The sequence below is a fragment of the Manduca sexta genome, chromosome 18, assembly GCF_014839805.1.
Source record: "Manduca sexta isolate Smith_Timp_Sample1 chromosome 18, JHU_Msex_v1.0, whole genome shotgun sequence".
In the NCBI taxonomy this organism is placed as follows: Eukaryota; Metazoa; Arthropoda; class Insecta; order Lepidoptera; family Sphingidae; genus Manduca; species Manduca sexta.
In genome coordinates, this window is record NC_051132.1 from 1,672,198 (window position 1) to 1,697,029 (window position 24,832).

General features: G+C 34.9%; 1 protein-coding gene across 1 annotated transcript in view; it reads left to right on the top strand.

Moving 5' to 3' along the window:
* LOC115447622 (alpha-2Da adrenergic receptor) overlaps nucleotides 1–20,612 on the top strand; it is a 386,941-nt gene extending 366,329 nt beyond the window's left edge. Inside the window, exons 4-7 of the mRNA XM_037440030.1 lie at nucleotides 11,718–11,867; nucleotides 12,947–13,050; nucleotides 16,023–16,161; nucleotides 16,479–20,612. Coding sequence (XP_037295927.1) covers nucleotides 11,718–11,867; nucleotides 12,947–13,050; nucleotides 16,023–16,161; nucleotides 16,479–17,057 — 972 coding nt within the window. The 3' untranslated portion in view covers nucleotides 17,058–20,612. The remainder of the gene's footprint in view (nucleotides 1–11,717; nucleotides 11,868–12,946; nucleotides 13,051–16,022; nucleotides 16,162–16,478) is intronic.
* The last annotated feature ends 4,220 nt before the right edge of the window (nucleotides 20,613–24,832 follow it).

The following is a 24,832-nucleotide window of genomic DNA, read 5'->3' on the forward strand; positions in this document are numbered from 1 at the left end:
AATCAGAAAATGAAACCGATATATTAAGCTGAAATATTCGTTACTCATGAAAGATTTTTGCAGCATTTTTTAGCAGAGGTAAAGACGAATATATAGTTAATAATAACGCAATGTTAATATGACTGTGTAATACTAGGTTCCAGAAATATCCAATGCGTAACAGAATGGATACGGTATGAAACAATAAATAACCTTCTTGTACAATATACTGAATACTAAGAAATGTGAGGAAATTACAATCCCAAAAACAAAGGACATCAATTACTTTTATCCAGGAAAAATACTCTCACACGAGCGAAGCTGCAAGCAAAAGTTTGTTATAATTTTTTGAAGATAGTTTAGTCAAAGTAAACGCAGTAAACAGCTCACGGATTTTGCTAAAATTCGGCACCCTGATCAACCAAGCCCCAGATTAACATCTTGGTAAGTAACTGAGCGCAGTTTAATTCATGTTTCGTGGCACGTCCGCATCATACAAAATATGAGCGAGATAATATTTACGTTTAATATATGTATGTATGCTTGAGTTTTAATTTCGCGCAAGCCGATTATAGCGTAACTTATTTCGGCTTTAAAATTCACTGAAATGCGGGAGATTTTTTTTAAATCCATCGATGGGTTAACGTTAATGCAAATTTTTGAGGTTAAGTCAAGATAATACGAATCATATATGGACTCTAACAGCCAATACAATGGCGTCCCAAACCATTCCTGGCTTCTAAATTACGCATTTACTTAATAATTGTTGATTATCGTCCGCCTTTATATGGTCTTTATAATCGAAAAGCGTATATTGTATATCTGAAAGTTCTTTAGAATTACGTAGATAGTAAAAAAAAACCTTTTTACATTGTAGTCCTTTTCTATACCTAAAGATCACCATCGCCCAAAAATTCCTATAGCATTTTCACCATGCACGATCAGTGGTTACTTCCCGTCATATAACTAACTTATAGTCTGTTATAAATATTTAAAAAAATAAAACAGTCAGCGTGACAACCCTAAATATCATAATAAACGTCGCTGCGCAGTTTGTTAAGGCATCAAGTTTCACAATTTGAAAGAAACAAGACGTGAATTCAATAGTTTGGTTTTCTTTAAGATTTACTTTAAAACGCCTGCGTAGTTTCGGGAAGGCTCCGACCAACTCCGATAGGGTTGCCTGCTACGATTATAATCCTACTTACTATAAATTTGATGGTTTATGAATGATTGAATATCCGTTATCACAACACGTATCAATCACTCAATTGTTATGGAGAAAATTTTGCATTTTTTCATCTTAATTTTACGTAGTGTAGTAGCGAACAGAAGTTACTGAGACAAATCTATACATATATATAAAGCTGAGTTTGTTTATGTCTTTGCACGCGCTAATCTCAGGAACTGCTAAATCGAATTAGATTTTTTTTTTCACTAATACGAAGCTACATTACTCTTGAGTGCTATAGGCTAGTTTTTATCCTGAGAAAATATTTATTCCAGAAAAAAATACAAGCAGGCGGTGCCGCAGGCAAAACTCAGTGAAATATAATACTCAATTCCTTAGCTTTTAGTACTTATTACGCTATTATTTCATCATAAATAAATAAAATACAATAGTAAAACGAACAGGCGCGGCGGTTCATTTATAATCACCACTGCTCTTAAACATGTGCCCAGTTAAAGAATGGTGGATTTATTTATGTATTTCAAATACAGACGTAATAAACATGTAGGTAGTATTTGCTAGTAGCACCCAAATTAAGCTGCGCTTATATCTTATAATACTTACAATACAAGTGATTAGCTATAAGGAGAAAACAATGCAATTTAGATGAGTGGAAACTTAAAAAAAAAAACACTTTTTTAAGTTCACAGTCAGCACTTTGTTTTTCAACGTTAAATCCAAAATATCACTTTACTTCGACAGTTCTCATTACTGTGTTTATGGTTCGACGGTTTAACGATGGCAGGTTTCTTTTACTAACCCTATGCCCGTTCACACAGGCTTCTATTTTTTGTAGTACGTCCATACGTAGTCCGACGCAAAAATAACCCGATGACTAAAATTGTCTATGTAGTTAATGTCTAAGCATAACTATGATAATAAAATTACAGCGATTATTATTGAAGAAGGTGTGATCGAGATCACTTGTAGCAATAAGACTGTCCATTATTTATTTTTTTCAATGTAAAAAGTATTCGAATGGTATTGTATGAGAGCTAACATAACTGCTAAACTTTGGGTGTAATAACATCTCTGCTTACTCCTGAAAAGGGAAATAAGTGCGATGCATGTATGTGTCTATTGTATAATTAATAATAATAATATCAGCCATGTATTATATACTTGTCCACTGCTGAGCACGGGCCTCCTCTACTACTGAGAGGGATTAGGCCTTAGTCCACCACACTGTCCTAGTGCGGATTGGTAGACTTCACACACCTTCGAAATTCCTATAGAGAACTTCTCAGATGTGCAGGTTTCCTCACGATGTTTTCCTTCACCGTTAAAGCGAACTATAAATTCACAAAGAAAAAACACATGATTTTAGATAAGTCAGAGGTGTGTGCCCTTGGGATTTGAACCTGCGGGCATTCGTTTTGGCAGTCTGTTCCACACCCAACTAGGCTATCGACACTATAATTATATAACTATTGTATAATTATATGTACAGAACCCTCAGCGCACGATACCTAATCGAACTTGCCCGGTTTTTTGTAAAAACAGCCGCTTCGATATTAGTTCGACCTCCTTCACATTGTTTTTATTAAATGTCGAAGTTTAGAGGGTCCTTGATAGTTTTTAGGGCAGGCTTGATAGGTGTTTTTCGTTCGGAGACTAAGTACTGCAATAGCTTTAGCGATAAATTAGTTTTAGCATGATTACATATGGAGCTATATTTATTTATTTATTTAATATATAATATATTTATTTAATAGACTAACAATGCTTAATTTAAATAACAACCTATATGGATGAGACTACTCACTAATCACAGCTGTTAAACAGCATTTGTATAAAAATAACAACAATAAAAAGAAATCGAACGAATATTAACCCAAATTAAAAAAAAAATAAGACAATCAAGCATAACACACATAAATAACATAACTACTGAATAATACTAAGATATATAATAAAAAGAATATAAAAAATCTACTTATATTGAAAATAAAAAAAATAACTATAAAAATAATATCTTTCACCATCCCTAAAAAAACTCTAATATCTCGGGCTTACTATTACAAGGTTCTATCTTTAAACACTTTTTTTATAATATATCGCATGATTTAATGTCCCTCAGACAAAAATCCAATAATCCCGAAAATACGGGGAACAATTATTGTCTTATAAATATTATACAAGAAAATTTTAAATTTTATAATAAAAACATTTATTGCACGCAACATAGCAAGAATACAATTTTACAAGAAAACACAAAAAGGAACGTAATGCAACCTAAAATATATAACAGACACGCGCAACGTTAAATATTCTAAAATAATATATAAAAATATCATCTCTCTTATAAATAAAAATTAACATAGGTCGTTGTAATAGTAAGCCAACGATATAGGGCAGCCATAACATTTTTTTCACGCATGTTAGATAAATATTGCCTGATATCTATACATAAAGCTTTCCAGTCCATTATCATTACACGGTGCCATTAAATCAAGCCGACAATTATCGACAAAATATGATAAGCATATTATTAGTGAAGAATAATCCATCATAACAGAACATAGAAAATACAATACATACAAAGGCAAGTTTATTCCATTACCTAAAAATACATAGCTGACACACATACTCACATCTTTTATTTATTTACTAGTTGACCCGACAGACGTTGTCCCGTCTTAACTATGAATTTGCAGCGCGCATTCTGTCAATCGCTGACAGAAATTTCAAACAATTGAAAATTACATAAAATTAATATTTTCTTTAAGTTTTCTTAAATTTTCTAATTTTCCGCGCAATTTTTTTTTTCTTTCATATGAACCTTCTGACAATAACAAACACAACAAAAAAAATTGGGAAATCAATCCAGCCGTTCGCGTGATGGCGTGACCAAGGGAAATAGGTAGTCATTTTTATATATATATATATATATATATATATATATAGATTTATTTAGAATTGCAAATTGAGTTCACAATGATAATTTACAAATATATCACATATTCATAAACACCTAATATTTCAACTCTGATTATATGCAACCACAACATGAGCTACATAGCAATTATACTAAAAGAAGTCCCCTAAGGAATAGGCAGGAGCGCAACCATGGCATCCACTTTGCTATATGTGTTCCATCCCATAATATGATAGGGGGAGCCTATTTCTGTACCAGGCACAAATTCCAGACTCCCGTCTGATACAGAGCAGTAAAACCCAATATCACTTTATCCTACCCTTACTTACACGAGCACGGGAAAGTAACCCCATTACATGATGGTAAGTGGAGTGGGGTGTAATAGAATGTCGATTGACGAGAGATGATTACCCCTCGACAGTCGACACAATTATGCCGGCCTGTTGGAACCGAATACAGGATAATCCTGGAACGCAACACACTTACGTAGGCCACTATGCGGGTTTGAACAACTTGTGTAAATATATCCTATCACTAGCAAACCTAAGGCGAAGCGCAGCATAGGCAGGACCCCCACGAGATGGACCAACGACCTGGTGAGGGTCGCGGGAGTCCGATGGATGAGGGCGGCCCAGAACCGGTCTCTATAGCGCTCAATGAGGGAGGCCTATGTCCAGCAGTGGACGATTCCCGGCTGAAATGAGGACTAGCAAACCTAGGGATTGTATCTGAAACCTCATCCATATACGCTGCCATTAAAGCAACCCGATAACCGTAACGGACATAGACGCTACAATGAATAGACAAGTTTATCCCATTCCCCCCACAAATTACATCAGCAAATAAAAGTGAACAGATTTACAATTGTTTTAAAACACGAATCCGTGAGTTTGTCGTGTTTTTTTTTATTACAAATTGTTGCAGATAAAGGAATCCGCATTCGGAGTTTTATCTTACGTTACTTTGTTTTTATCTCAAAGATATATTTCAGTGCTCTCTCGGTTTATTACGTTGTGTGGAGGTAAACGAAACTAAAGATTGAATTATTAAGGAACAAGTAGTTTATTAGCTTGAATTTATGACGTCATATCTCCCATTTTTTTAATGCATTTGAATGTCGAGACGAGCATGCCGCTCGTCTGATAGTAAGAGATTCGGCCGTCTATAAACAATAGAACTTAACACCATACAAACCTTTGAATTGCAAAGTATTGCGTGGTGCTCCATTGCGTTCGTCATCCTGAGACGAAAAGATGTTGTCCAATAAGTTTGAAAAAAGTGCTCACTATTTAGCAAATTTAGTACAGAATAATTGAATAAAATAATATAATTTGAATAAACGCAAAATCCAATTAAAAACCCTTGCGAATCTTACATGACAAAAAACAAAAAGAACTCCAACAAATTAAATTTCCAAAAAATAGATAATGTTAAATACTATTTTAAACGCATACTAAGTAACACAAAATATTTCAGCACATTTTCACAGTTCCCCAAACCTCCAAAATCAATGACTAACATCCGAGGACCCGAAATAACTTTTTAAAATAGACCTCGCCGTCTATCCGCCGGCAGTCCCCGCAGAGGTCAATTTAAGGTGACACGCCGAAAATAGCTACGATATTTAAAAAAACCTTTCAAACATCCTCAGGAATATTAGATGGTAAGTTATCGCAGGTTTAGTTGCAATTAATTTAGTTTAATGGTTTCAGTTGATTTTGCACCGTATTTTCCTACGTATTTAATTTATGGTGGTTTTTCGCCACTGCAACTGTAAAGGATATTCTGTCACATAGAAAGGTTCTAGTGTTTACATGCGATTGCATAACCAAGATACACAATATTGAAAATCTTGTTTTATAGTTTATCCTTTAGATGGGATTAAAAATAAACTGGTCTATAATTTAAAATAAATAAAATAGTCACTTAGGCAAATATAGTCGCACTTGTGACAGGTCAAGGTATAAGTTATTAATTATAATTAGAGTTACTTTTAACCGCATACATGTTAGAGATAAAATTATAAAAGCAAAGAATAATATAAATGAAAGCCAGCTCGGGCAGGGAGGTAAGAGGAGCAAATATATACTTAATATATAAAAAATATAATAATATATAATATCAGCCCTGTATTATATACTTGCCCACTGCTGAGCACGGGCCTCCTCTACTACTGAGAGGGATTAGGCCTTAATCCACCACGCTGGCCTAGTGCGGATTGGTAGACTTCACACACCATCGAAATTCCTACAGAGTAACTTCTCAGATATGCAGGTTTCCTCACGATGTTTTCCTTCACCGTTAAAGCGAACGATAAATTCACAAAGAATACACACATGATTTTTTAGAAAAGTCAGAGGTGTGTGCCCTTGGGATTTGAACCTGCGGACATTCGTCTCGGCAGACCGTTCCATACCCAACTAGGCTATCGTCGCTTCGTCGTCGTTCGTCGCTAATATATATAATATATATAAAAGGTCGCGTCGCAATCCTCACCGGTGAGAGTATGCCCTAACCGACCAGCCTTTCACTAGCTACCTAAATGATGACTACCCGAAGAAGAAAGCAGAAACTACGCATAAGTTCCATAGAAAAGGCCGGCATAAATCTAGTGACAATTAAACCCAATATCGTTAATCTATATTATATGTATACTATACTGTACTTTATCAGCTCCAATAGGGTCACTTCAAGGTGATGGTTAACTTAAGTTCCACGACGACTTGCAAGTAAAAGATGACGCTTTAATCCAAACAATTCTTTGTTCGTCGCTGCGTGACCACAATGTAATAAAAAAAATGATCCAATTTCGTATTTCAATTCATTTATTTTCGCTCACCAGACATAAAAACCTAGCTACTAATATACCACTATCATAAAAACGAGCGCAAAATTGAAAGAAGCAAGTCCATGCCACTAAAACCGTGGGTAACATACGAAATCAGCCGTAACGTCTCGGGTTATGCTTTCTTTACTCCCTAATCACCCATTACGGGAATCTACCTCCGAAATCCACTTACAACTATTGCCATTCCAACCTGGCTACTGTTCAGTTCTGAAAATAATCGTGTTGGAATTTCAACTCTGTGTTCGAGAGTTTAAAAGGTAAATTCGATTTGTCGACCGATTGAGGTTAGGGTTGTCAATTTTAGATTCATTTTAAGTTTCAGTTTTACTAGGTCTGTCTGGATATTAGGATCTATTTGTGGGTATCATCGGTTTACTTGCTATCAAGTATCAAGTAATTTTCGTTTAAAATATAGAAATGACTAGTCATAACGAAAGCTAAAATCGTAGTGCTAGAAGTAATGTAGAGCCAAACTTGCTCTTTCATTCAAGGGTCAAGTTGTGTTAATGGTATTTATGTGTGCCTAATTAATGCCCTTATCTAAGTCGACCGTATTATTTGTCTCTTAATTAAGTAGGCATTTTTTATTATTATTTTTTTATTTAACAAAAGGCATAGCACAGAACACAATCATGATAAAGAATACTTAAGCACTAAATTACATATTAAAGAAAACTGGAGAAATAAATCATTTGGAATTCATAATACATATTTATTATCTTCTCCGATCTATTTTTTCGCACTGACAACCCTATATCGTACTCCGCGGCTCAAATGACTTTCTCCCTTAGGGTCGAATGCGCAGACCTTATGCAAGTTGCGTAATTATGTGGGGGAAAGTTTAATGTCGTCATTAAGGGTTATTTTTCCTTCTGTAATAGTGTAATGAGATCCCGGGGGAAGAGATATAGGATTCTGATAATAGGTTGGTGGTTCGATTTGAGCATTTATTTAAATGCAAAAGTTGGAAGAAAATAAATTTAAGAAGACGATTTACTGATATCTTATTTTAGATAGTTTGAAACGTAAGAGCAAAGCTACGTGTTTGATAAGACAGAGGTGCTACCACGGTCGAGCGGACCAGTTCATGCTGTAGGCGATACTATATGCAACGAAACTACCACTCAATTATGTAATAATTTTGACATCTTTTTAAACCAAACGTCAATAAAAAGTAACTTTTAGAAGATAATTAATACTATTTGCCGTCAAACTTTGAAACAAAAGCCTGCCTCAAAATTCGAATTTCGTACCAAAATTTCAAGCTTAACTTTAATATCTAAAATGATAATATAACCTTAACTAACTCAGACCATTATGAACAATTATCTTTTAAAACAATTGATCCGTTATATTAGTGGTCCGATGGGCACCAAATACCCCCCAAAAATCTGTTTAACAGACATTTATTTCGGAACTGCGCGAAATTAAAGGAAATCACAACGGGTCCCATTGAAGCCGATACCAAATTCAATTATGATTGAATCTGTTACAGGGTGGGAGGCAGGGATCGGTGGGGGGTAAATTTCGTTTGCGGATTTAACAAAATTATAGCTAATGTTTAAAAATTTTACACGATTTTAGAGCAAAAAGTAATGCAAATCTATTCTTATAAGGCTGATGAGTTTGTTCGTTTGAAAAGGCTAATCTCAGGTGCTAATAAACCGATTTTGTTTTTTACTCTAATAACTACTCCTTCTACCCCGGATTTTTTTTCATGTGGGCGGAGCCGCAGGCAAACGCTAATTTATACAAAATTATACATTTATTGGGTTTTATTTTTTCCAACCTGCTCTTTCTTACAAAATAATAACAGAATGTATCTGGCCTGTCTATCTGCTGCCAATCAGCATGCAGGTACTATTGGGTTTGCATTTAAAAGGCGTTGTAGCAAGAATAACTACGGGCATTATATTGAAGTATAGTATAAATAGTACCTAGTCTCGAATAATGAACGCAGTGCCTCAGTCTCATTAGTCTTTGTTGTTAAAATTTCTGCGCTACCTCCGGTCAAAGTGTTTACCATCAAACAAGATACTAACTATTATCGTTTATAAAAAAAACTCCTAGGTAATATAAAACGAGATTCGCCAATTCCCAAGTTTTGACGTGACGAAAAAATGAGCCGCTGAGCCCGATGTATCGCGAAAACTTATTTAATTTAGTTTCAAACGCAATTTGTTTACAAAATGGCAGTTAAGCAAATTCCATAATTTATTTACGTGTCTAAACATTATAACTGTTTGTAAGTAGTTTTTGTTTATTTAATATCGTTTGGTTTGTGAAACAGTCTGCTGTTTTGTTTAGGCTTGAATTTTGCTGCTGACGACTAGCAAATTCGTAGTTAAATGGATATTATAATAAATATTTTTCGATTAGCCGTTGCTGACAAATATAGTCATTGTTTGATCAACTTTATAATTGAAATAGTTTTTTGATTCGATTAACAAAACTAATGGACGATTTTAGAATAAAATACGTAATCAAGATATCGTTCTTAAAATTACTTTTGCAATAATTGACATCTACTTGTATGTTACGTTGCTTCTTCGGCTGACAATTAAATTAAGTATCAATAATAATCATCTAACTACTTCGTATAAAGTACTCATTATTATTTTTTGTCACTGGCTGACTGATAGTTAAACCTAGTACAAGGAATAGAATTTGCAGTCACTCGCATTACCTACAGTTTCATGTATTCTTACTCACTACACAATAAGGCCAATAACTCTAGCTTTTGCCCCTAGCAATTGGAGCAATATATCAAAATCTAGCGAATTATTATCTCTTTAAAATTTTAATAACTATAAATTAACAGATAAAGTAACACATCGGTCGACATAAAACTGTCCATATTCCAGCCTAACCGAAATAATTAATTCACAAAACCAAATGTCATTTCGACTGGCTTAATATGATACCGTCCCGTGGGAGGTCCCGTCCACTCAATTTCATTTCAGATCCGTCCCAGTCGTCACGTATTGTTGAATTTTAATAGTGAATGTAAAGACGGGGTCACAAAAAGGGACATTGAGTTCTGAGTAGGTGTACCATTCGGTTGGATTTCGTCGGATTAGTCCTGGGAAGTTTTCGAATGTTTTCTTGCACTGTATTGTAATCATATTCGCGGAGAACACGTTTTATAGTCAAAAGCAGTTTGGAAAGGATTGGCAGCGGTGCAACCTTGGCATATACTTTTGACCCTATTTATTTCGTTCTTTAACGTCTTAGTAGTCTATCATAATGATTTTTTAAAAAAATATAAATATATTTAGATCTTCATTGCACAATAGACTGTACTATAAATCAGTATCAGCCCGGATTTTGGAATTTGTGCCCGATATGGCGATAGGCTCGACTCCTATCACAATATGGGAGGAAATACGATGAAAAGTGCGTGTACCAGTTGCGCCTCTAGATATCACTGGAGATAAAAGGCATGGGTGTGTGTGTATAAATAATATATGACACACTTTACCAATTAACACCCAGTTCACCCCTTACTATACCTAAGTCAAAACCTTAGTTCTCTTTGTCCGGCATTCACCGTATGCATGGAAGTCCTAATTTTAGAGGGCGCCACGTTCCAAGACAAACAGGCGTTTAAATTGTGCGTAATGGGCACTCGTCTTAGGGAACGTTTTATGCGACATCTTTTTTAATATACCGTCGGATAGATGGCGCTGTTAGGTTTAATTTTAATTTCGGCAGACTTGCCCTTTCCTGAATGAGTAAAATTAAATGTTTTTATATGATCTTATTAATGAATTTCTAACAATATTTAATTATTTCAAACGCAGTTTAAATTACCTAGTAAAAGAAGCCATCATTTAGCAGTAAAATCGTTTTGATAATAGCGCAAACTCGATTCCGAATCTGCGTATTTTTTAACACAAATGATTGGTCAATGTGAGTCACTTGATAATGGGTAAAGTCCACAGTCCATAAAGTGAATCTATTTCAGAGAATCGTGACCGCATTCCCTTAGAAAGTAATAGGGATTACAAAAAAAAAATATAACCCGCATCTTACACCTGCTCATCACCATGTCGTCTGAGAATTGTAAAGATGTTCGAACAATTTAACAATTTTCGACCATCAAACTCGTAAAAGCAAGTAAAAAACGCAACTAGCGTAACTATAGCATTTGTGTTTACATATATTAGTGTTATTAAACAGTAATCTGCAAGAAAAACCATAACATTTTTAAAACAGTGTCACTAGACTAATAAAATGATAGTTCACATTATTAGCTTTCGAACACAATATCCTAAAACAGTTTTCTTTCGCCGAAAGCAATCGGTCATCCCTCTGTTCTATTTTACATATGGGCTCCCAACCCACCCTATAATTTACAAGGTCTATTGTGGTCCGGACAATGGCGTCATAGATTAAATTCTTTGAAAAGAATATTGAAAATGAGAATTATTCGTGGTGTAATGGAGAAGCGGTCAGCGAGGCTGTATCGACGTATGTCTATGTTTTATATTAATCCTTATATTGATTCAGACCGCTTTGAACAAGTGTGAAAATCTTCGAGAGAGGCTTACTACGTTCAGCAGTAGCTTATGATGATAATACTACTATACTAATTATTTACCTGTCCTCACACTTTAATCTAAGCTTGGTGCAAACAAAATATAAGCCATACACATCTCCATTCGAACAGGCCGACATAATTATATAACGATGAAATTATCTCTCAGCATTCGATTCAATCTTAACTCGTCCACTTACCATCAGGTGCACCTGTTTAACGAAGCTACGTTTTGTTGCAGGTATCCGACGACATCGGATACGTGATTTATTCGGCGCTGGGCAGCTTCTACATACCGTCCTGTATCATGGTGTTCGTCTACATCAGGATATACTTCGCTGCGAAGGCACGGGCGAGGCGCGGCATCAGGAAGAACCCGCGGCCCAGGCCTGTGAGTCATTATTTCCTCAGTACCTTCATTGATCCTTATTGCCATCTTCTTACGGTTGAAATTGACAAACTATCTCGATCATCGGTATCATTGTTCCAGATGAATTTCACACCTTTTATCATTGCTTACTAGCCTTAAGATAGGATATGAATGATATTGATTTCGGTAATAGGCCAGACTATGCTGTTTGGTTTATGTTTGGGATTAAGTAATTGTTCAAGGGTTAACCAGTTCAATCTCCACTTGACATTGAAAAAAACGTATAAAACAGTGAGCAAAAGGCTTTTAAATTGTTCTATTGAATGGTATCTACCTTAAGTAGATTTTCGTTTATAGAACTCAACTTTAATAATTATATTATTTAGTGTACATTTTCTGAAAACGTGCTAAAAATCTTTTTAGTTTTTATCGTTCAAAAATACAAATGAATAGAAAGGTCGCATCGTTTATGCAAATTGAAACTTAACAAAACAATATTGAATCTTCCATTTTCTCGCCATCGTGAGCTAGATTAGAAAATGATCTTACAAGCTCAAAATGTATCAACGACATCTATTAACGAATATTGGAACTACAAAGAAAGACAATTTAATTTACTTGAAAAAAAAAGTAAAATACACTGTGACCGTGTTTACTTAACAAGAAAGAAATATTCTTTAAATTTTTATTATAGTAGCATTATGCCATAATTTAAAAAAATATACTAATATTGCACAAAATACTTAGCTAAGTATTGTGACGTCACGCCCTACGACTTCGTATGGAAGAGAACGTATTGATAAATAGATTATCATATTGACTATTTCTGCAAAGAAACAGTAGTATGCAAATATATATGCTTCATAAAGTATTTAAATATTGTTAGGATATACATATATATATATGGGATAATTTGTGACGTGACCTGCACTTTTTGCTATGAAAACACTTGGCTTTTGACAGATTTTGACATCGATTTTGACAGAGGTCGGATGGTTGGTGATATTCTTGTAAAATTATTTCTGTCCAAGAGGGAGTTAGATCTTTTTATTTTAATCAAAATCGCTTTTATTCTTAACAATATATTATTTTTGTTTCAGAACGAGCAGCAAACAAGTTTTAGCAATCCGCCGAGGGGGACGCGGCCCATGCCTTCCACGCACCCCATGCCCCAGGGCCATCTTAGTAGTACTAATAATAATGGGTAACTACTTCATTACTAGCTAAACCATTAATTCCCAAAGTGGTCCAGTTGAACACCCTGGAATCCACCGGCGACTTGAGGGTCTACGCTGGCGTGACCAAAAGATAGGTGTCCACAATTCGTAAGCAGGGGTCCACGAATAATCTGGTTTGATAGTAAAGTACTCACATTTTGGCTTGACTTCATCTCTCAATGTAGGCAGATAATATTGATGGAGGTCGTAAGGCAGATCCCAACATAACTGTCCAGACGCCGCCCGCGTTGGCTTGGCAGTAGGAATAATGCATTTTCTTCGCGAAACCAAAAAAACGGTCTGCTGGACAGCAAAATTTTGAAAGTGGTCTATGAGAAAAAGGCACCTCTGATCTAAAGCAATGTCTTGCAATTCAACTCTAATGAAATAAATTAACTTAATAAATAAACTGGTGCTAAGCCCCTCATATGTGAGAATCAGTCTGGGTAGATACCACCGCAATATCTATTTCTGCCATAACTACTGGACATATAAGACTTAACATCCCATGTCTCAGGATGGCGAGCGCAGTGGAATAACAAACAATACTTTGTTTATTCAAGTTGGATGGTGTTTCTACTGTTTATGTGCGGTCGTATCACTTACCATCAGGTGAACGGCAAGCTCGTCTCGTCATTCAAAACAATAAAAAAAATTAAAAAAGGACGCAACACCCTTTTCCTTGCCCGTTGTAGAAACTATTTAACAACCTGCCATCTACAATCATAGTAAAGACCTCATTCTTAAAGTTAATCTCTTAAATTCCAACTATAAACATAAAGAGACAGAGCATCACACGCAAAATATGTTGTAAAGTTCAGTTTACAAGCTATATAATATTTCTCTCATATACTAGCGTCTGGAGACAACTACTACCACTATTTTTGGTACAAAGATTAGAGCAAACACTTGTAGCCAGGGTTTACAAATTAATAATATAATAATAATAATAATATCAGCCCTGTATTATATACTTGCCCACTGCTGAGCACGGGCCTCCTCTACTACTGAGAGAGATTATTAGGCCTTAGTCCACCACACTGGCCTAGTGCGGGTTGGTAGACTTCACACACCTTCGAAATTCCTATCAGGTTTCCTCACGATGTTTTCCTTCACCGTTAAAGCGAACAATAAATTCACCAAGAATACACACATGATTTTAGAAAAGTCAGAGGTGTGTGCCCTTGTGATTTGAACCTGCGGACATTCGTCTTGGCAGTCCGTTCCACACCCAACTAGGCTATCGCCGGTTTTACAAATTACTAACCATTAATTATTAAAAGACCTAAACAAAACTAGTTCTCGTATTTTATTGTGGGGTTTTGTTAAATTTTTACTCGCGTAAATTAAATATTTAAAACGAGTATTTCTCAACATGAATGTACGTAATTAAATTTTTTACGAAATATTATTACGTTTTTTTACGTCAGGGACTCGGTTTAATGCTCGCTCGGATGATGCTGTACTCCCAAGTGTCGACATTGGGCCGTAAGACCGGTGAAGCCAACATAATCGTTCTACTCACCCCCCAAGTGGGAGTAACAATAACGCGTTTATTGCCCGCGAAAAACAAGGCGGACATTATGGACTGTGATATACCAAGACCAAAGAACTGTTAGATGTCTTTGGCCAAGACTGATTATAGGAGATATCTACCAACTCGTAACAAGTCCAATGACACGCATTTGTAATTCAAAGTTCTTCATGTTGTATGGACAAACATTTTCCAGAAAAGACCAACACTCGATTCACTTGCACAAATAAAATCGATAGCACAATAGAATAAATGCTAACGTACAAAGTTTACAAATCTCCCAATAGCATTCAATTCAAGTCTTAAAAGATTTTCATTTTATCTCTCGCCATTCTTACATAAATTTGCAGAAACTAGCGCTTGGCTTAGACCGCTAGCCATTGTATAGTAAAAACAGATAATCTAGACTCCAGAACCGGAAGTTCATTTAAGATAAGACCTACCTTCGCAGATTTCATTTTGATCTGCTCTTTTCAGTTTTTTCGTCTTAAAACCGTTCTTAGTATCTTTTGAATTTGTAACTCATTTAAATTCTTCTGCAATATTAAAATCTTTAAGGTTTGTATTTGGTTTTAATAGTTTCTTTAAACGTTTTCAGTATTATTTTTATGTTCTCTTTTCTAGAATGTCACGGAAACCGTAAATTATCCGGTTATGTAATGTTTATTATTATTTTGGTCAGGACAAAAATGTAAACAAAGACAATTCTTAATGTCTTCAAGATCTCACAATTTCCCAAAAATACAATTGAATAGTTAGTAGGTATTAATGATATACAATTGACTTTATAATTGAAAAGTAAAAGGTATTAATTATTGCTATTCCCCAATGTAACACAGGTACAAAAAATGTCAAAATAATCACACTGAAACAAAGAAAAATTAAACCAGACCCAACAAAGATCATACAATCAGGCCCGCTGAGGTCTCGACGCAAACTCTTAACAAGTCGGCTCCCAAGGTATTAATACGCGCAGGAAACCTCTCTTCCACCTTATTGCTCTTGTAATTTCATTGAAGTGCCGGCATGCGGTGGCTATTCCGAGCAGGCAGTTTACTTTTAATAATGTAGATCACGTTTCGTCTCTTATTGTGGAGTCAGATTTATCTGATAGAATGGTTGCAGGAGTTTAAAGTCGATCGAGCTGGTATGATTGTTTTTTTTTAAATATGCAGTTGTGTACAAAATAGGGCTCTTCGTTGTCCATAATGGTTAAACGTATGGTAAACCACTGCTACTTCACTACCTCTATCCTTTGGTAAGGCAAGCGTGCGTTTATAATAAAATCATCTACAGTACGACGTTACCACGCGTATTTTGTTCATTTTTTCTAACCCTACCCCCTATTAACACTACAGCTCTTTACACCGATTTTAAGAGTTTTTCTAATTTTACTTCGTGTAATAGAAAATTGGTTGTTTCCAGTGAGAGTCAAATATCGACAATAGAAACACCCCAGGTGCAAATACCGACGGTGACTTGCGACCTAGCGTCAGACATATCGACCAGTGAAGCGGGAGACACCGCGCCGCCACCACCTGACGAGAGGAAAGACACTCTCAAGGTATAGACAGATATAATTTTGGACTACTGACTACACAGATCTCTTGCTGACGTCCGTGTATTGTCAAAGCTTTATCAATTTGTGCTTATGATTTTAGTTCTAATTTAATTTAACCGTTGACGATTGTGAAGGCCATATTAGAATTGAGATATCTAGTAGATAAACAACGGAAGACTGAAAATTACCTACTATATTGAAAGTATTTAGATCATATCAGAATATTACTTTAAGCGCTATAATTTAATAAATTACCAGTTTCTCTTAAAATACCATCTTTACTCCTTTTATCAATCCTTAACAAACCTCCTCCCTTCCAGGTGGTGACAGCAGCGCAAGTGACGAAAAACCCTCTCGCCGCGTGCCCTCTCAGGAGTTCAACCCTCTCCGTCAACGGAGAACTAGCTCTCCAGCAGTCACGGGGCAGAGCGCCCAGCGTCGCCATCGACGCGGACATGGTCTCCGAGCTAGAGCCTTCATCCTCAGACTCGGGAGTCGTCAGTCGCTGCGGCGGCGTCAAACCATTAAAACTTAGAATATTCAAGAAAACAGATAGGAGACAAGAGAAATCTCAACCTAACAAATCAGAATTAGAGCCAGCGTTGCCTAAACAGCACAAACCCCGCGACCCTGAGAGAGAGAAGAAGAGGCTTGCGAGAAAGAAAGAGAAGCGAGCGACGCTCATCCTAGGGTTAATTATGGGCAGTTTTATAGCGTGCTGGCTGCCTTTCTTCTTCCTTTATATCCTCAAGGCGGCGTGTAGGAGATGCGTGATACCCTCCAGCGCTTTCGCGATAGCCTTCTGGCTGGGGTATATGAACTCTGTGCTGAATCCGGTGATCTACACGATCTTCAACAAGGATTTTAGGAGAGCGTTCAGGAGGATACTGTTCAAGTGATGTTTGGCCTACGTGTGTTGTTACCGTTGCGTCGCCAACAGGATCCTGGTGGCACAGCAGCGGGCAACACCGGCTCTTTATAATGTGCGTTAATCATTCATTCATAGACTCTGGTGGTTCGGGTTACAGTGATACAGTGCGGTTGGTCGGTTTCCAGAATATTCTTATCTCTTATTGACCAATGATTCAACAAAAATTATACTTAAAAAATAGTTTTTTCTAAATGAAGTTAATCTTGGAACTCTTGAAGTCTTGTGTCTTTATGCTCATAAAAAAATGTTGTAACCAATATTTTGAAAATCGATTGAACAGAACGATGAAACAGTAGTGTTAAACTTTCAATGCAATAATTAATAATCCCACAGTATTAACTTGCTTATTGATATTTTAGGCTTATTATGAAGGTCACTTCGTGTTTAACATTTTTTTATTGAAACAATTGATACGTTGTAGTGTGTACGTGTAAGTGGCAACTTAACGTATGCCAAAAAAGAGTCAGGGTTACTTAATCTTATATAACATTTAGCTAAAAGCTATGTTTGCATCTCAAGGCGCGCAATAGTAAAGGGATATAGACTACTAGGTACCTTTCTTCTTATTTCTTCTCTGGTGCTAATAATTGTTTTTTTTTTTTGTAGCTTTAAAACGTGGAGTGATCTTGAACTAGTATTATTTGCAAATAAAATGGAATTGTAAAAAATATAAATATTTTCCTTTTTTTGTAGACTTTTTGATATTTGTAGCGAAAATTAGTAAATATAGTATATAGTACTATTAATTGAAACGGAGAGAATGGAAAAAATAAAAGCGGATTTAAGAAAGTTAATAAACAATTTTCTTTTTTTTTTAAATCTTAACAAAAAATTTGGTATACTTGCAGTGACCAAAACAGGTTATATACCTGTACATTTTATGTCTTTCAACAGTTAAAACATTATTTGGTCTTATTTAGAAAAAAAAACGAATGCGTGGTTCTCAATGTTTTTTCCTTTTTTTTTTAATTTCCACAAATTGATGATATTTTCATTAGCTCTGTCATTGATCATAAAGTCTGTTTATTATGAACATAAAAAAAACTTTAAAAGATAATAAGTAAATTTTCCGCTAATCTCCGTTTCAATGAATAATTAAATCAAAACTGCAAAACACTAAAGGATTTGAAAATTGTAATACTTATGAATAAAATTCCTCAGACAACTGTACAATATAGAGAAGGAATTAATATTTGATATTTTCTTGGTTAGCTTCTAGTATTTTTGGAATATCATAAAATTGCTAGAGTTTTTTGAATATGATTCTGTAAGAGCAACAATATTTGACGCAGATAAAAATGTTCCGAAATAAAAGGGTATAAGGTGTTACTTGCAGTGTATCCATTGTCTAAATTGTTGATGGTAGTGATTAAATTCTCTTAATAAAGATAAAAAAATATATATGAAACACTGCCAAATATGATCATAATATAGGTTCAGCTAAAACGTAAGAGCTTACAATTCCTATAAAACTAGACTAAATATATTTAAAGGATAACGTCACTATTGTTGCTCTTTGCAAAATATGTAAATATTACCCTTGCATTAATACTCATACGCTTAAATACGTACAAAGTATGCATATTGAAAACATTTCTTATAATTATCTAAATCAATTAATATAACTCCTATTCAACTACATAAAATGTCTACTTCAAAAGTTAATTTTAACAATGTTTTTGCAAAAATCAATTTTGAAAAAAATTTATAAAATAATCAATCATAGAAGAGCCTTTCTCTTCTGTCAAAAATATTTTTTTAAGCTATTTCAATAAAACACATATTAAAACAATATTAAATTCGTATCGACATCAGTTTTTTCGTAGAATTAATAAACGCACGGCTTTCATTTCAAAACTTTTGATTGATTTTTTGCAAAAACATGAAAAGTCACGTTTCATATAAACTCATTCATTAAATAATCATTGTAAAGATACGGTGTTATACCTATGTAGGGCAGAACTTGTTGTGAATGAAATTCCTAATACCGGTATAATTTAATAATATTTTAAATCAATCGCAAAATATTGGTTTATCTGAAGTTATTGCATATACCCGATTTTTAACCGGAAAATAAATTCCGGTATTTTTTAATTTGAAATGAATAGTAAAAAAAAAATATTCTATTTTATTCACAACACGTTCAATGTCTGTAGAATAATATTATATTAAATAAATTATTGACTGCGCCTCTGTGCCTATCGAACGAGCACTCAACAACATTACAATGCACTTAATTTATAAAAATGTAAATATACTTTAAAATGTTTTCTTTAAATTTTTAATAGCGAATACTAGTTTGGTGTAGTGATTTGTTTAAGCGCTGGACGCTTTTGTATAATTTGAATATATGTAAATATTGTACTTAGAACTAGTGTATAGTAGGTTAATACATTTTAAATTACAACCAAAAAGGATAACACCAAAATACTTCCTGTAAATTTTTTCTAATCTTATGATGTAAAATTTTATTCGATAAAATTTTATCCACATATAGTATTTGTATACGTGATCGTTAATTTTAGATATTGTATAAAGTTCCTTCGATAATATATAGTCTTCTACGATATAATAAAATGTACTGAATATTTCTTTTTTTTTGCATATACTACATATATTTAAAACTTAATTTTCCCTGTTCTCGCCATACTATTCTAAAATACTCAATATATATTTTTTTTATAATTATGTTTCATCTGCAATAGTGCATATACTGTTTCTCTGTAAAAACTTATGATTAGATTTTAAAGTTATTTTAAATGTTCTCAACTGTACCTACGACTGATGATAGTTTTTAAATCTTTTTCCAAAATTGTAAATAAATTTCTGAATTTACGCAAAAATATATTGTATACTTATAAAATTGAACAACAACGACAATTTAATTCTAAATCGACGTAACTAGATTCTTGGATTAGTTGATAGGTTACATCGTATAAGCTAGTTGTTATTCGATAATAATTGCAACACCATTGACGTAATTATAGCGTAAGTATTGTACTGAAGTCAAGCAATAGAAAACTTAGAGATTATTTTTTTTTCGTGTTTTTCTCTGAAAAACCTCTCTCATATAGTCTTCCAACGTGTGCGTGGTTGATTTTGTTTTGATGTAAGTAATGCGGAGTAACGAACCTTTTTTGAATCTAGAACTCCATAATCAAGCACTGAGCCCTGGCTGGTTGTGGGGTTTTATTTTATAGAAAAAATCGATTCAAAATCGATTTTTCTAGAATCGATCGTGCGATATTTTACTGTTAGTAAAATTTGTGCGAATGATAAAATTGTTAACATTATGAAACTAATGGCTGTCTTGCGACGTTCCAAGTGATAGAGGAATGCAGTATTAAAAACAATTTGAAATATCTAAAGTTGAATAACAGGAATACCTTTGTAAATATAATGTTTTGAAGTTCGAATCGTTTTCTAATAACCTCTCAAGTCAGCCAATGTGCAATAATTTATTTTATCTAGTTGAAAATGAGTATTAAATACATAAAATGTCTAAAGTTACGTTGTTTCCAAATGTTTATGTTGTACATCCTACCAAAGTGTATAAATACCATTCTTCTTTAGTGAAAAAAAATATTTAGAACATTTTTTAAATCTAAATTAATGACTACGGCGTTTGATTCTTGAAGCTAGCATGATTAACATTTTTTGTCGCCTCCAGAATCGAACCTCGTATAGGCTAATTCTGTACTATATAACAAAAACCTTGTTCAATAAATATTGTTCTAAAATTGATATTTACATATACTTATAGATTCTGTAACCAATATAATATATATGATAGCTAATGTGTTGAATAATTTAATTTAATATATATAAATATACGTTACGTTTTTATTGTACTTTGTATAAATTATAGCTATAATCGATTGATTATACGATAATTAAATTCTTATCAAACTCAAAATGTAAATGAAAAAAATACGAAATACCGAATATACAAATTTTAATCTTTACGAGATGTTTTATTTTTCTATTCATTTTTTTCCACTGCACCTGATGGTAAGTGGAGTGGGGTCCAATAGAATGATTATCCCTCGTCAGTCGACACAATTATGCCGGCCTGTTGGAACCGGATACACACTGGCTGATCCCGAAACGCAACACACTTATATGAGTCAATATGGCGGGTTTTAACACCTTGTGCACGGTGGTCGCTATCCGGGCGGATATAAACTATATCCTACCACCAGCAAATTATTAATTATCTTCCTATTCAAAATGTTATAGGTAAGTAGTTTCTTAAACCTTCATTGATTTATGTACGCAACTGGACAGCAAGTCTGTGACCAGCCATAATCGCTTGTCGACACACAGAAAGATAGGCCCAATATATTATTTATTTAAAGCTTTCGTGAATATTTTATCTGTAACATAAAAATAACATACGATAAAGATTATCAAATTAACATATTTTGTCTGATCATACGCGGTAAGATTTTCGCTCTGAGGTATCAGGTTTGAATCCCGGGTCAGGCAGTGGTATTAGGTTTTTCTTAGTATCAGCTGGGGTCTAGAATTTGTACCCGATATGGTAATAGGCTCGCCTCCATCAAATTTTGGGATAGAACAGACATGGTGAAATGTAGCTGCCCTAGTTTCGACTCTGCCTACGCCTCCGGGAATAAAAGGTCAAGGGGTGATGCCTGTGAGAACCCGAGATCTCTAATTTCAAGGCCGACATTAATTCATAAATTCTATTTATCCATCATTGCTATTATCAATGAAAGCTTACTTGGCCTCTAAATAGGAAGATTCGATTCCCAGCTCGGGCAAAATATTTCGACGATGCACTTGTTACATCTCTGTCTAACCCTCAGAGGATAAAAGTCGTGAACTTGCGAGATACACAATTGAACTTAATTTACACATTGTAACAACTAACAATATAAGACAAGTTTACATTCAAGTTAAGGGTAGTTAGGAATTAGTTAGGAAGTGCTGACTGAGACACACGGGTGCGGCGTTCGGGCAACAATAAACCGCTAACATATTTTACACTTGAATATATAATTGGATATTTCGTGGCAAATAATCATTAGCTGTCATAATTAAATGAGAGACACAATGAGACGATCAAATGGCTCTGATGCTAAACGCCACGCTTGTAAGTAATAGTACAGAACTTTGAGTTATAAAGCACTACACGACCGTAACAAAAATGATCGCTTACCCAGTATAGTATCTGGCCTATTTTACGCTCGGTGTGAGCTTCTATAACTGCGTAAATGTATGACCAATTTCGCTCTGGTCTGATCATTTCTGCATCTCTCTGGGGTACACTAGTAATAATAAAAGTAGTAATACCTTTTTAATGCTTTGAATGACGAGACGAGCGTGCCGTTAGTCTGATGGTAAGCGATACGACCGCCCATAAACAGTAGAAACACCATCCAATACCTTGAATTACAAAGTATTGTTTGGTATTCCACTGCGCTCGCCATCCTAAGACATGAGATGTTAAGTCTTATGTCCAGTAATTACACTGGTTACAATGACAAACCAGAACACAACAGTGACTACACACTTGGCGGCAGAAATAGACATTGTGGTGGTACCTACCCAGGCGGACTCTCACATATGAGAGACCTACCACCAGTGAAATAATGCACAGTCAAAATAAGTTACCATGTAGGAAGCAGAAGTAATTAATGTTCTAGCTAGTTAAACTTGTGGCCCGTGTATGCCCCTCGGGGGAAATGCGGCGTCTTCCACCTATCCGATTGAGGATTTTAAATTTATGTTTATCCCACAATAATAAAGTTTTGCCGTTAAGGGACTCGGGCATAGATTAGCGAGAATATAGGAAGAAACATGGTATCTCGTGCACTGAAATTATAAAATAACAAAAACAAAGATGGTGGGCCTCATTAGGAACCGAACTTGCTTCAGTCGCACTACTTTACATTATTATAAAAGGTTCTTCGTAATATGGATGCAGGGGTTATCTCTGAAACTGCTTATGCATTTTTTTTTCTCGTAGTAAGCCCCATTATATCTGCATTCTATAACTTACTTAATCCCAAGAGCAGACCAGATCGCGGACAGAACTTCAGACAAAGGCTAATGGAAAATAACTCAATAACTTTACAAATAGCCATCTTTACAATATTTAAATTGTAAAAAAAAACCACAACTATTATTTATTTATTTGTAATCAGGTACGCCAACAGCACTACATATTACAAAATTCAAAGCAATAAAATATTACCTACGTTACCTATCGATGACAAAGGGACCATATAATCCGATTCCTACCGGCTTCCGTTTATGTAGAATATATTATCATTAGAACGAAAATTATATACTTAGCATTAGAATTTACAGACCACATTAATGCATAATAGTACCTATATATTACATCGAGTTCCCTTTTGGACAATTTCACCTTTTGCCACTGCTACCTATTACCTATTACCTATACTGCCGAGACGAATGTCCACAGCTTCAAAATCCATATCCAATCCATATACCTTTGACTTTTCTAAAAATGATGTGTGTATTCTTTGTGAGTTAGCGTTTGCTTCAACGGTGAATGAAAACATCGCGATGAAACCTGCATAATTGAGAAATTTTTCCATAGCAATTTTTGAGGGTGTGTGAAATCTACCAATCCGCACTAGGCCAGCGTGGTTGACTAAGGTCTAATCCCTCTCAGTAGTGGAGGAGGCCCGTGCCCAGCAGTGGGACAGTACTATAATACAGGGCTGATATTATTATTACGTATACATATCAACTGACAGGCGGCTCTGCAAAACCGAAATGTTACTCTCTGTTAGGGGTTGGGTATAGATTAGTCCACTCTGTAAGGTACAGATTAGATCTTCGTTAACTACGCCCACCGGAGTGTGCCTGTCTAAATTGCCACCTAATTCATTTAGCGTTTACTAATTCCAGACCTTTTCGCAATCAAGATACATTTTAATGTGTTGGTTTCTAGCTTTCATACTAAATCCTTTCTGGGATAAAATTTAGGATAGGAAACGTCCCCTTGAAACTGTCTCGCTTTGATTAGACTGATAAGACAAACACATTTAACTTGATTTTAGTGTTGTGTTGTTTCAGTTTGAATTTAGTAATATACGAAATGTGAGCACAGAAAAGTCTACTAAAAATCAAAAACAAATTAATCGTAAATGTACGTTTTTCTTGAACTTAGATTTCTATTGTACTAATAAAAACTTCAAAGAATAATTATTACGGTTAAGGAATAAATAATCTGCTCTTTATCAAATTGTGCATTGTACTTAATTGCCGATAGTAAATTTGTTTTGAAAAGATTAGGGCTTTAGTTTTTTTAACTACTTTGTAATCAGTCGATACTTAAAATGAAGGAATGAACTGCGAAGGGGTAGTCGTATTACGGTACGACTGCAGTGAGGTCTCCGGGTCGATCCCCTGGTTGGGCAGTGGTATTGAGTTTTTCTACTCAGTACCCTGAATTTGAAATTTGTGCCCGAGATGGCGATAGATTCGCCTCCTATCACATCATGGGCCAGAACACCCTTCACAAAAATTGGTGTCCTAATTGCACCTCTGCCTAACCTTTCGGGAGTAAAAGGCTAAGGGTTGATGTGTGTGAGAACCAAAACCTATCGTTTCATGATCAACATTCATACATAAATTCTACTTCCCCAGGTATACATCGCCATTATTGGTCTAATGAGAGCTTACTTGGCCTCTAAACACGGAGATTCCATTCCCAGCTCGGGCAAGGTAGTTTGACGATGCTTA